At 40.4% G+C, this 12,456-nt stretch overlaps 1 protein-coding gene across 2 annotated transcripts in view; it reads right to left on the reverse strand.

Annotated features, from left to right (window-relative positions):
• pigg (phosphatidylinositol glycan anchor biosynthesis class G) overlaps positions 1 to 12,456 on the reverse strand; it is a 157,650-nt gene that overhangs the window by 115,614 nt on the left and 29,580 nt on the right. For both annotated transcript variants that reach the window (XM_017704079.2, XM_037540584.1), the window contains exon 5: positions 3,056 to 3,194. In XM_017704079.2, coding sequence (XP_017559568.1) covers positions 3,056 to 3,194 — 139 coding nt within the window. The remainder of the gene's footprint in view (positions 1 to 3,055; positions 3,195 to 12,456) is intronic.

A 12,456-nucleotide genomic window follows, 5' to 3' on the forward strand; every position in this document is an offset into this window, starting at 1 on the left:
TTATCTAGTGTTCACAATATTTAGCTAGTGTAGCCATTTATGTAATGAGTACATTATTTAGCTGGGCAACTAGTGTTCATCTTATCTAGCCAGTGGTATTCATTAAGCTAGGAGTCATATTATTTAGCTTGTGTAGCCATTGATCTAGTGTTCACCTTATGTGTTAGCCTAGTTAGTCTAGTGTTAGCCATTAAGCTAGTGATCATATTATTAAGTCATAAACTGTTTGCACTGTTTATCTAGTGGCAGCCATTAAGCAAATGTTTACATTATTTATCTACTGTTAGCCATTAAGCTAATGTTCATTTAGCTCATGCTAGGCATTGTGTTATAGGCTAGTGTTCACGTCGTTTAGCTAGTAGGCATTTAGTGTTTGCATTATTCAGCTATGCTACTGTGAGCCATTAAGCTAGTGTTCACACAAATTAGCTCATGTTAGTCATTAACCTAGTGCTCACATTGTTTAGCTAGTGGTAAATATTAAGGTAGGGGTCACATTATTTACCCTATATAGCCAATAATCTAGTGTTCACATTTTTTAGCTGCGCTACTAGTGTTCACATTATTTAGACAGCACTGGAGTTGGAATTACTTGTCCACATATGGTTTCACACTATGAATAGGGCAGTTGTTCAGACAACTGTGTTCAGTTTGCACACCCCTCTGATTCATTAAAGCCAATCTGAACTACGTGCTTATGTGCAGCTGATCCTGGCTTGGACTGTTTTACACTAAAGAAATGGAGAGTTGCTCTGTAAATAATCATTACAGCCAGAATGAGTTCTTAATTTGCATTTCATTTGCAGGAACAGGCCCTTTCAGACAGCTCATCGCAGCTTCCACCTCCATGTGTGCAGTGGGCTTTAACTTTCATTACAGAGCCTCAACACAAAAGAGGAAATATTGCCGCTGACCGGTAATCTGCTCTGTAGCACTTTGCAGGGCCGAGACACAGGTGCCCTCTAAAACACTGAGGCCTAGGACTTGTCTGATTAGAACTTTTCCTGTTGTAAATATTGTGGACCAACGATGTAATTGGGTCAGATTGGGACCAGATTTGAGCCATATCCTAGAGTTCTACTCACTTTGTGTGTGGGCCAGATCTGGGCTGAGGACCCTGCCATATACTCAGCCAGACCAAACCAAGGATATGGCCCACAAATGAGCCAGACAGATTTTGCTAAATGGGTAGCTACCATCCTAATGGAGGGAAAGATGCAGCTTACGCATGACTGCAGTAAATACTTTATTAAGAGATCAAAGCAAAATGTCATGACAGAAACACAAATGAATGTGTTTCCTAAAAGGTCACATTTATCAGAGAAGTTGAGAGGAACGGACTAATTCCCCCTCTATCTCTGACCTTCCAAACATAATAGAGAACATTCACCTTCAGTATTCTACAGCAGACTGTGATTTTCAGACTTTGTTGTAAAGAATGCACCATTATCTGAACACAAAGCAAGAAAATACACAAAGCATTCCAAACTATAATAATGTAATATAATAATGGCTCCACCTAACTCCAACAGGTAATGTTAAACAGCGCTTTACTGACTTACATGATGTCAGTTTGCAACTGTTACTTATGTAGAGTGTCAGTTCTCAGTCTCAAATAAACCACAAATTCTCATATAAACCACAGGAACTTGCTATGGTTTAAATAATATAAAACTGTTAGGGGTGGAGCTATTGGTTTCTTTAATTAGCTCTTATTGTTCTTTACTTTTTTTTTATCAGACCTCTTCACATATTTTTTTTTCTGTATTAAAATGTGTTACTTTTATTGTAATAGTTATGGTTTGGATGCATTTTCTGTTCTTTTCATTATTTTACCGTAGGCTCATGGAGATCTTGTATTGCTCATGAATAGCAGATCTTGCTATAAGAACACCTAGGGACAACCACGAAAAACTTCGGGATGAATGTGGGTGGGAATGTACATTTATTAGGGTCAGAAAACAAACTGAGTGTGAAATTTCTAAACCAATTCAACACCTTGTGAAGGTGGAGTTTAACGTACACTTATGGTGTGCTTGTCAAGCCTTTTGTTAGCCCATGGATGCAAAGTTAGCCTTGTTGAAAAGTTCCCTAAAAAAAACATGTAGATGTGTGTTGTGTGTGCAGAAAAAGCAATAAATTCCATATTATGTCCTGCAAAAGAAAAAAAAAATCCATTATCAATTGATAACTGATTGATTTCATTAGCTAGCTTAATTTGATGAGTTAGTGATTGGTTAATAAAAAAACTGCATTTTCCTTAATTTCTTGAATTAAAAGAGTTTGATGCAGTGTATAAACACTGTTAAAGTTTCAAAACACACCATCCACTCCATAGTAAGTACAGTATATGGAACTTTAAAAAAGCCACAAAAAACACTGTATATTCAGTATACAGTGACTAAAGCCCCAGCCATTCATACTGAACTTATGAGGAGTGTCAGTGCCAGACTACTTTTTGAATCAGGGCTGGGTTTTCTAAAAGCATCAGCACAAAGATACTGTTAAATGGAACAGCGAGAATGACATTAAACACTCTCTTCATTAGTTAAAATGATCTTAATATTACAAAGCTTTACAACAGAGGTAATTTACATACATGTTTTTGGTGCATAAAATGTTAGAAGAGCAAGGACTAGAGGTGTAAAAGGGGAGTACCCTTGTTTGCAGCAGATTTCACTATGTATATTTTCATTACGAGACCATGTCTGGCCCTGTGGGACTCATTTTAACCAAGACGATGTTTTGTGTTTAAGTTTACCAAGGGAACCGGTATTGTTTTTATGATCATGAACTGCAGACTCCCAGCTTAGCATTCTGTAAGGAATGTAAAACGAGCCTGGCAACATTAGAATCCTCAGAAATTAGCAATTGTGTTCATATTAAACTACTGAGTTTGTTAAGGTATGACTATATTAACAATATCAGTGTTTTCCTGACAACGCTGTCAGTGCTTTACTGCCTTGATATGACTTACTTCATCTTTATGATATACTGGTTGAGCCCTAATGTGGCTGGGAAATGAAGGCTGTATGAGTAAACAAATAAGACTCACCTTTCCTCTGGAAGAGGGGGCTGATGAGGATGAGAGGGGTGCTGATCTCAGGCTCTGACGATCCTCCGTGGCTGCCCGTCTCAGACATGCCATGGTCACTGCACAGCACCATCAGATTAGGCAGAGTGCCCTCAGCCTCCTGCAGGACACAGCAGGTGTCAAAACAGGTGTGCGCAGGAACAGAGAAGGTGCAAACATATTTGACAACCGAAACAATAGTTCGACTGGGAGGGAGGGAAAGGAAGGAGCGGGTAAGCGTGTGAAAAAGAGAGCGAGAGAGGATGAAAAGGTGAAATGGAAGCTCTGGGCAGTAGGTACATTGGCTCTCCACTGAAGCGAATCACTGTTGTGCTCTGTCTCTCTTTTTTTTTCTCCCTCTCTCTCCCCTGAGGGACATTAGAGTGCTGAGCTCTGTTTCACATCAAACACTTGCTCACACTGTCTCTTTGACACTCTTCTAAGGCCACGCTCCCAGCAGCCCTTTCCTGTCCTCTGCCCTGAGCAGATCACACTTTAACAGAGCCAGCTAACGCCGTGCCGACAGCAAGCCTTGAAAGGTGTTAACTTGGCCTCCCCACATTGGCCACTGACATGAGCTTAATGGCCTAAACGCTGACTGGAGTTGACTCTACCTTTTTGCTGAGGGAATACAATTACAGTGCTTTCGCTGTTAACACTTCAGTCGGTGCCAGTATCATGAACTGGTGTACAGTGCTATGCAAAAAATAGCCAAGAAAGCTGTTTAAAACTATTTATCTGAGCAGGAAGTTTGTTTGGGTCTAATGTACTAAGCCATTTGCACCAGTCTGCAAATAAAACTGTTTAACACTAGAAAGGTCAGAATTCCATAGCTACAAGAAAAGCCACAGGGGTCATTTTGACTGAACTAGACAACATGAGGCTATACAAACACTCCAAATTATATCTTTCTATAAGAAAGGGGTGTTTCAAATGTATTTTTTGAGCATATGAACAAAAAGAACAATAAAACATAAAAGTAGTGCTTCTGTTGCACATTTAGTGGCAGCTTTTTATGTTGCTAGGCATTGAAAATGTTGCTTTTATATTACTAAACAGCCAGACAGACAAATTGAACGTCATAGGACATTAGATATAATAAATATACATGAAATATCTTAGCAAAGTTCAATGTAATTTAATTCATAAATTAATTCATTAATTCATAACAGATCATTCTGTTAGCTAGAAGCTAGACAGTGGCTACACATTTTATGAGTACTGCATTTTTTAAAATGCAAAATGTGATTCCCTTTCTCACATATTTGAGAAAGATCTACGCAAAATATGGGAGGATCACATGAAAGTGGTTGGAGATACTACACATGAAGCTCAATACTTATTCTGCTCAATTTACTACAGGCTTTGTATTGATTTACATGCAATTTACATGCCAGATGTAAATTTGCATTAGGATCTAAAAAGACATATTGAGTTTCCTAAACAATAGCAGCAAATTCAGCAGTTAGACAGAGGTACAAGCGTTTAACATCAAAATAACACTTATTTTATTGTTTATTTTTATATTTTATATTATCGTGCAACTTTGTGTAGCCGAAGACAAATTACCAGAAATGGACAATAAATTCCTTTCTATTCTATATAAATCAGGGCAATAGCCACAATTGATCACTGGCCAATCCAATCAAACAGGAACAGAATATTAAGCTGTATTTTTTAATATAAGGAATAAGTTTTCCAAGAATGCTGAGACTGAATTGAAGCTCCAGCTATGACCAAAAGATGTACCTGGAGGATCAGTAAAGGTAGGATCTGCTGCCTGATGGAGCAGAAAATGTCATTTTTCACAAACACTAAAATGTTTTAATGTTTTAAACTGTGTTAAAATGTCAAAGCAAACGTCTACTTCCATGCATTGATCCATCAAAGGTAAGATATACATAGTCCATAAACACTTGTCTTATTTAGATTTTTAAAGCCAGCTTTGCTGTTTTTCCTCATCTTTGTACATTTCAGCTGTCTGATTTTAATGAATTATATCTTAATTGGGCAAAGATGGTGTCTGAGGTAAGTGCATGCTTATCCACTTGTGCTTGTGTGTGTGTGTATATGTGTGTGTGTGTGTGTGTAAAGCACACAAGGACACACACACACACACACACACACACACACACACACACACACACACACACACTCACACACACACACACACACACACACACACACTCACGAAGCGCAATGCAAAATGTCGAATGCAGCAGTGTAAAGCACCACCACTGGACTCTAGAGCAGTGGAGAAGTGTTATGGTGCGGGGTTATTCCCTTAGACCCAGTGAAAGGAACTTTTAATGCTTCAGCAGACCAACAGATTTTGGACAATTATGTGCTCCTAACTTTGTGGGAACAGTTTGGGGACGGCCCCTTCCTGTTCCAACATGACTGCACTCCAGTGCACAAAGTAAGGTCCATAAAGACATGGATAAGTGAGTTTGGTGTTTCAGAACTTGACTGACCTGCACAGTCCTGACCTCAACCTGATAGAACACTTTTGAGATGAATTAGAGCGGAGAATGTAAGCCAGGCCTTCTCGTCCAACATCAGTGTCTGACCAAACAAATGCACTTCTGTAAGAATGGTCAAAAATTCCCATAAAAAACATTCCTTAACCTTGTGGAAAGCCTTCCCAGAAGACTTGAAGCTGCAAAGGGTGGGCCGACATCATATGAAACCCTATGGATTAAGTTCAAATGCGTGTGAAGGCAGACGAGCCAATACTTTTAGAAAGATAGTGTACATACATACATACATACATACATACATACATCGAAAGGATCTTATTCAAATAGGGTATGGTATGAGATATACAACAGTTATGTACATGACAATGTATGTAATAAAGTTCAGCAGTTTAATGCAGTGGGATGTGAGAAGGGTGCTTGTTTATGAAGATTATGCCCTGGGGGAGGTAAGCATTGGTTATGTGTATGTGACTGCAGCATTCTAGTTTATGTTTACAGAGTCTTGTTATTGTTTATAAGAATAGATGCGACACAAAACAATGCTGTGATGTGGCCTTAATGCACTCATTTCACAAACTACATTGTCTTATTCTGAGTAAAATACAACCAACACCGATAAAATCAACACCACTTTCTTCTGAAGTTAAATTTTCTGTTTTGTCTCCAGCTACTTGAGGCTGTATTATTTCATGGCCTCTTTTAAGCCCTGCGCCTCATGAGTGTTCTGTTAGTGGGTGGGGCAATGCACAGTATGCATGAAGATTGGCAGCCTTTTAGCATATCAAACACTTCAGGTGCACTGTGACTGCATATTGCTTCTCAACAAGGATAGTTTTGTGCTGTACCTTCAGCCATAAGTACCATGAAATGTTGGAATACATAAAAAGAAATAAAAATACAGTTAATGCATTAGAACATTAAAGCGGCGGTTTGGACATAGTTAACCTAACACCGCTTTTACATTGAAATGTACTGCATAAATGTACTGTACTTATTCCAAAGTTAGGTTTTAAAGTCTAAAATCTAAAAAGTCTAAAATTGAACTTTTCCCCCTTAGTTTATATCCATGGTCCCTGTTTAGCATGATTCATCATATATTATTTAAAATACACAAAATTGTAAAATTGCTATATAAATGCAAAACAATTGTTTTCCTGTAAGCCTTATAGATATATATATATATATATATATATATATATATATATATATATATATATATATCATTATGTCATCATGCAGCAGAAGTTTAGGTTTCCAGCTTTTATGGATTTTACCATGAAACAAAAAAGGCAAAAAGTAATTCCAAGCAGAAAAACAAGCCCATTGGTAGCTGTCTAAATGCCAAAATCACATACTCTGTTCTTTTATGGGCAATAAAAGAATACAAATACTGCTTTGATCACAATGCTAATGTGTCTTCCTCTCAGGAGCACTCTCATAATGTTAACTGGGACTAACTGGCTTCCACTCGAACAGTGTTTTTGAGTAAAGGGGCCTAGTTGCACACCCTAAAACACAGCAGTGCCCATCAGAGCCACAGTGAATGTAATCTGAAGTCTATTCCTTCTGCAAAACTGTCCTCTGCAGTGAAGGGGATGGTCATTTCTCTGGCACGTGCCTCAGAGCAATTGGCAGCAACTGGCAGAGATGCTATTAGAGAGTGTCAGGAAAGGAGATGGATGACCATCAGACTGGGAAAAAGTGTTCTTATTGCTCCCTGTATCTGGCTACTTACTCTGTCTATCCTGTTACAGAGCTAAGAATAAGAAATGGAGGACAAAGTGTGCGAAACAGATAATACCGAATATAAAAGTTAAGTTAAAAGCTCTCTCTCTCTCTCTCTCTCTCTCTCTCTCTCTCTCTCTCTCTCTCTCTCTCTCTCTCTCTCTCTCTCTCTCTAAAGGTTTCATGTTGATTTACAGCATAGCACTCCAAGGCTGCCTGCTTGGTGTCCCAAAAATACATACATATCCAATGCCCTTCACACTGATTTAATGCTGTGGAACAGGTTAGCAAATCTGAAACTGTCAGCATTTAAATGGAAGAGTTAAACATAAGCATTCAATATCAAACAGATACCCCTGCTTTTAAAGAGGCTTAAATTCTCTCCAGTTTCTTCTTAAAATGTAAGATTTGCGGCTTCACATGAGGTTTTCTGCTCCCCGATGTAGCAGCTGTGCTGAGTCTGATAGCTGCGCAGTAATCAGATATTATGTACAGGTGCTGAAGTCATTTGTGCTCTGAGAGGAGAGTTATGTGGCTGAAGAAAAAGCCGTGACCCTGCAGTGATCACGGCCAGCAGAGGGAAGAAAGATGGCACTGTCCTCCCTGCAAGAGCAGAGGAACCCTGTCACACTGAAGATGCATGTGTGGGGTCTGTGTGTGTGTGTGTGTGTGTGTGTGTGTGTGTGTGTGTGTGTGTGTGTGTGTGTGTGTGTGTATGGATGGACGGAGGATGGACGAAAGAAAGAAAGAAAGAAAGAGAAAACAAAGAATAAAAGAAAAGAAAAAGAGGGAAAAACACAAGAAAGAAACAAAAGGATAAAAACATAGAAGAAAGTTAAACCAAAAAAGGAGCAACAGAAAGAAAGCAAAGAAAATGAAGGTCAAACCATCTCAACCTGGCCTCTCTGGCTTTATCTCCAAACTGCTCCACCTTCACTGTCCCTCTGATCTGCTCATTTCTAATCTTGTCCATCCTTGTCACTCCCAACGAAAATCTCAGCATCTTCATCTCCGCCACCTCCAGCTCAGCCTCCTGTCTTTTAGACAGAGCCACAGTCTCCAAACCGTACATCATAGCAGGACACACTACTGTCTTGTAAACCTTCCCTTTCACTCTTGCTGCTATCCTTCTGTCACACATCAGCCCCGACATCCGTCTCCACCCACTCCATCCTGCCTGCACCCTCTTCCTCACCTCTTTTTTTGCACTGTCCATTGCTCTGGATGGTTGACCCAAGATATTTGAAGTCATCCACCTTTACGACCTCTACTCCTTGCATCTTCACCTTTCCACCTGCCTCCCTCTCATGCACACACATGTATTCCGTCTTGTCTCTACGGAACTTCATTCCTCTCCTCTCCAGTGCAAACCTCCACCTCTCCAGATTCTCTTCCACCTGCTCTCTACTCTCACCACAGATTACAATGTCATCTGCAAACATCATGGTCCATGGAGCCTCCTGCCTGACCTCATCTGTCAACCTGTCCATCACCATTGCAAACAAGAAGGGGCTCAAAGCTGATCCCTGATGTAACCCTACCTTCACCTTGAAACCATTTGTCACTCCAACTGCACACCTCACCACTGTCTCACTATCCTCATATCCTCTCATATATCCTCATGTCCTGCACCACCCTAACATACTTTTCAGCTACACCTGACTTCCTCATACAGTACCACAGTTCCTGTCTTGGCACCCTATCATATGCATTCTCTAGATCTACAAAGACACAATGTAGCTCCTTCTGACCTTCTCTGTACTTCTCTACCAACACTCTCAACGTAAAAATTGCATCTGTGGTACTCTTTCTGGGCATGAAACCAAACTGCTGCTCACTGATCTGGAGATCTCGCCTTAGCCTTGCTTCAACAACTCTTTCCCATACCTTCATGGTGTGGCTCATCAACTTTATACCTCTGTAGTTACTGCAGCTCTGCACATCACCCTTGTTCTTAAAAATGGGGACCAATACACTGCTTCTCCACTCATCAGGCATCCTCTCACTCTCCAGGATTTTGTTAAACAACCTGGTTAAAAAGTCCACTGCCTTCTCTCCTAAACATCTCCATACCTCCACAGGCATGTCATCTGGACCAACTGCCTTTCCATTCTTCATCCTTTTTAAAGCTGCCCTCACTTCCACCTTACTAATTCTCTGCACTTCCTGATCCACTATCTCTCCCCCCGTTGTCCTCCTATCTCTCTCGTTTTCCTCATTCATTAGTTCTTCAAAGTACTCCTTCCATCTACTCAACACTCTCTGTTCACTCACTAGTACATTTCCCTCTCTATCCTTTATCAGCCTAAACTGCTGTACATACTTTCCAGCTCTATCTATCTGTTTAGCCAAACGATACAAGTCCTTTACTCCTTCTTTACTGTCCAGCCTCTCATACAGCTCATCATAGGCCTGAGCCTTTACCTTTGCCACCATTCTTTTCGCTATGCGACTAACCTCACAGTACTCCTGCCTACTTCCTTCATCTCTCTGGTTATTCCACTTTTTCTTAGCTGCCTTCTTCTTCTGAATACTCTCCTGGACTTCCTCATTCCACCACCAACTTTCCTTGTCTTCTTTCCTCTGACCAGACGAAACACCCAACACATTTTTGCCAATTTCTCTCACCACCTTAGCTGCAGTTTCCCAATCCTCAGGTAGCTCCTCACTGCCCCCAAGGGCCTGTTGGAACTCTTCCTCTTCTTTGTTTCTAATCTCATTCTACAGACAACCACCCTATGCTGCCTTGCTACACTTTCCCCTGGCACCACTTTACAATCTCCAATCTCCTTTAGGTGGCATCTCCTGCTAAGGATATAATCCTCCTGTGTGCACCTCCCTCCACTCTTGTATGTCACCCGGTGTTCTTCCCTCTTCTGAAAATACGTGTTCACCACAGCCATTTCCATTCTCTTTGCAAAATCTACAACCATCTGACCTTCTGCATTTTTGTCTTTCACACCATACATACCCAGCACCTCTTCATCCCTTGTTCCCTTCACCAACATGTCCATTGAAGTCTGCACCAATCACCATTCTCTCCTCTCTAGGAACACCATCTACCACTTCATCCATCCTAGAGCCACCATCTACCACTTCATCCATCCTAGGGCCACCATCTACCACTTCATCCATCAAAGAAAGCAAAGTAAATAAAGATGCAAATAAAAAAGAAAGAAAACAATAAAAGTGAAGATGAGGAAGGAAAGAAAGGAAGGAAGGAAGGAAGGAAGGAAGGAAGGAAGGAAGGAAGGAAGGAAGGAAGGAAGGAAGGAAGGAAGGAAGGAAGGAAGGAAGGAAGGAAGGAAGGAAGAAAGAAAGAAAGAAAGAAAGAAAGAAAGAAAGAAAGAAAGAAAGAAAGAAATTAAGAAAGAAAGAAAAAGGTATGTGAAAATGGGAACATAAACAGAAAGACAGAGAGACGGGCAGAGAGAAGAGTGTGTTGTTTGTCGGCCCCAGTGCCCAGCTGGTTTGGGATGTTCTGGTTGCTCTGTTTAAAGATTCAGAGGGTCTGTAGGGAAGTTCCTGCTGTGGTTTGAGCTCTGCTGGAGAAGCAGACTCCTGAGACAGCGTCTCTGTGGTGAACACACTTTTAAAGCAGTCACACATGTACACTTACAAGAAAAAAAACGAGGGTGGAATCAACAGTGAAGATCAAAACAAACACTTATTACTTGCGGTCTTGACCAACTTTTACAAATTAGAATGTGGTCCTGTGAGGAGTTTAATAAAATCTTAACATCAGAACGCATGAAAGCATAAATATGAACTACATCCAGTGAGATGACATATGGCTTCAGTCAATATTATAAACCCTTTTAACCCTCGCTAAACACACGTACACTTGAAGATGCACATCACATCACAGTTATCCACTGCACAGACTTGTGTTTATAGCTGTGGACAAATGCACAAAAGCACAGCCCACTCAGTGCAGAGAAATCCCCCCTTACCTGCCGAGAGATAGACACACTATACAGAGAAAACAGAAAAAAGGGCCCAAGCATCAAAGGCTCTCATAATGTAGTCTACAGGCAGGCTCTCTAAGTAGTCTGCTGTAATATAAACTGTATGCATGTGTTTGCATAACACAGTATAATCCATATTAAAGGGAAACTCCACCAAGATTTCTGCTTCATTAAATTATGATATGAACAAAAGTCATTCAGAGTTGTTTGGTATGAACTGTTCCATTGTAGAGAAATTACTGAGTCAGAATTGTTCACAGGGTTAGTGACGGGCAGCAGACGACTGAAGAGTTTAATGCTAAAAGCCTCCTCACAGGAAAGTACTTCACAAAGTACTAAGATATTATTTTGGCCTAAGACATATTTAGAAACAATGAATTCAGCACCATATCCAAAAAAACAAAAAAAAAACAAAGTTGCCACCAGACTGTGTAAAATGTCAATAAAAACAGAATGCAAGGATGTGCAAATCATTTAAACCCTGTATTTAACTAAAAATAGTACAAATACAACATATCAAATATTTAAAGTGACAGTTCAAACTTGTGGAGAAACACTGGGAAGCTTTTTCATGCTGTTTGAGTGTTCTCTCCTCTCAGTGAGTGGAACACAAATGAAGCCCGGGTCAGGTGTCTCCTTCCTCCTCTATGCTCTATTGTGCTTCTGCACAAATCCAACTCACCATTTTGAGGGTTTTGGGGGACCTGGAGACGGAGACGGAAGGATTTTTTTTTTTTTTTTTGCCAACAGAAAGGGGAGAATAGGAAACGATGGAAATGTTTCACTGGCAGAACATAAACTTTCAGACTCACAAGCACATCCACCCTGAAGATGAAATGACACTACACAAACATGAGATGATGTAAATGCTGTTAAGAGAAGAAAAGGGCAAATGACTGCCTCAGAGAGAGAGAGAGAGAGACAGACAGACAGACAGACAGAGAGCAAGAGAGAGAGAGAAAGAGAGAAAGAGAAAGAGAGAGGGAGAAAGAGAGAGGGAGAAAGAGAGAGAAAGAGAGAGTAAGGGAAAGAGAGCGAGAGGGAGTGAGAAATGAGGAGAGAGAGTGAGAGAGACCTGAGTGCAAGGAGGGATGGAAAGAGAGAAAGAAAAACGCAAAGAAAGAAAGAAAGAAAGAGAGAGAAAAGAGACATAGAAAGAGTAAAGCAGAGGAAGAGAGGGGGAAAGAGTAAGAGGGGGAGGGAGAGAGGG

The sequence above is a fragment of the Pygocentrus nattereri genome, chromosome 8 (assembly GCF_015220715.1).
Source record: "Pygocentrus nattereri isolate fPygNat1 chromosome 8, fPygNat1.pri, whole genome shotgun sequence".
NCBI lineage: Eukaryota > Metazoa > Chordata > Actinopteri > Characiformes > Serrasalmidae > Pygocentrus > Pygocentrus nattereri.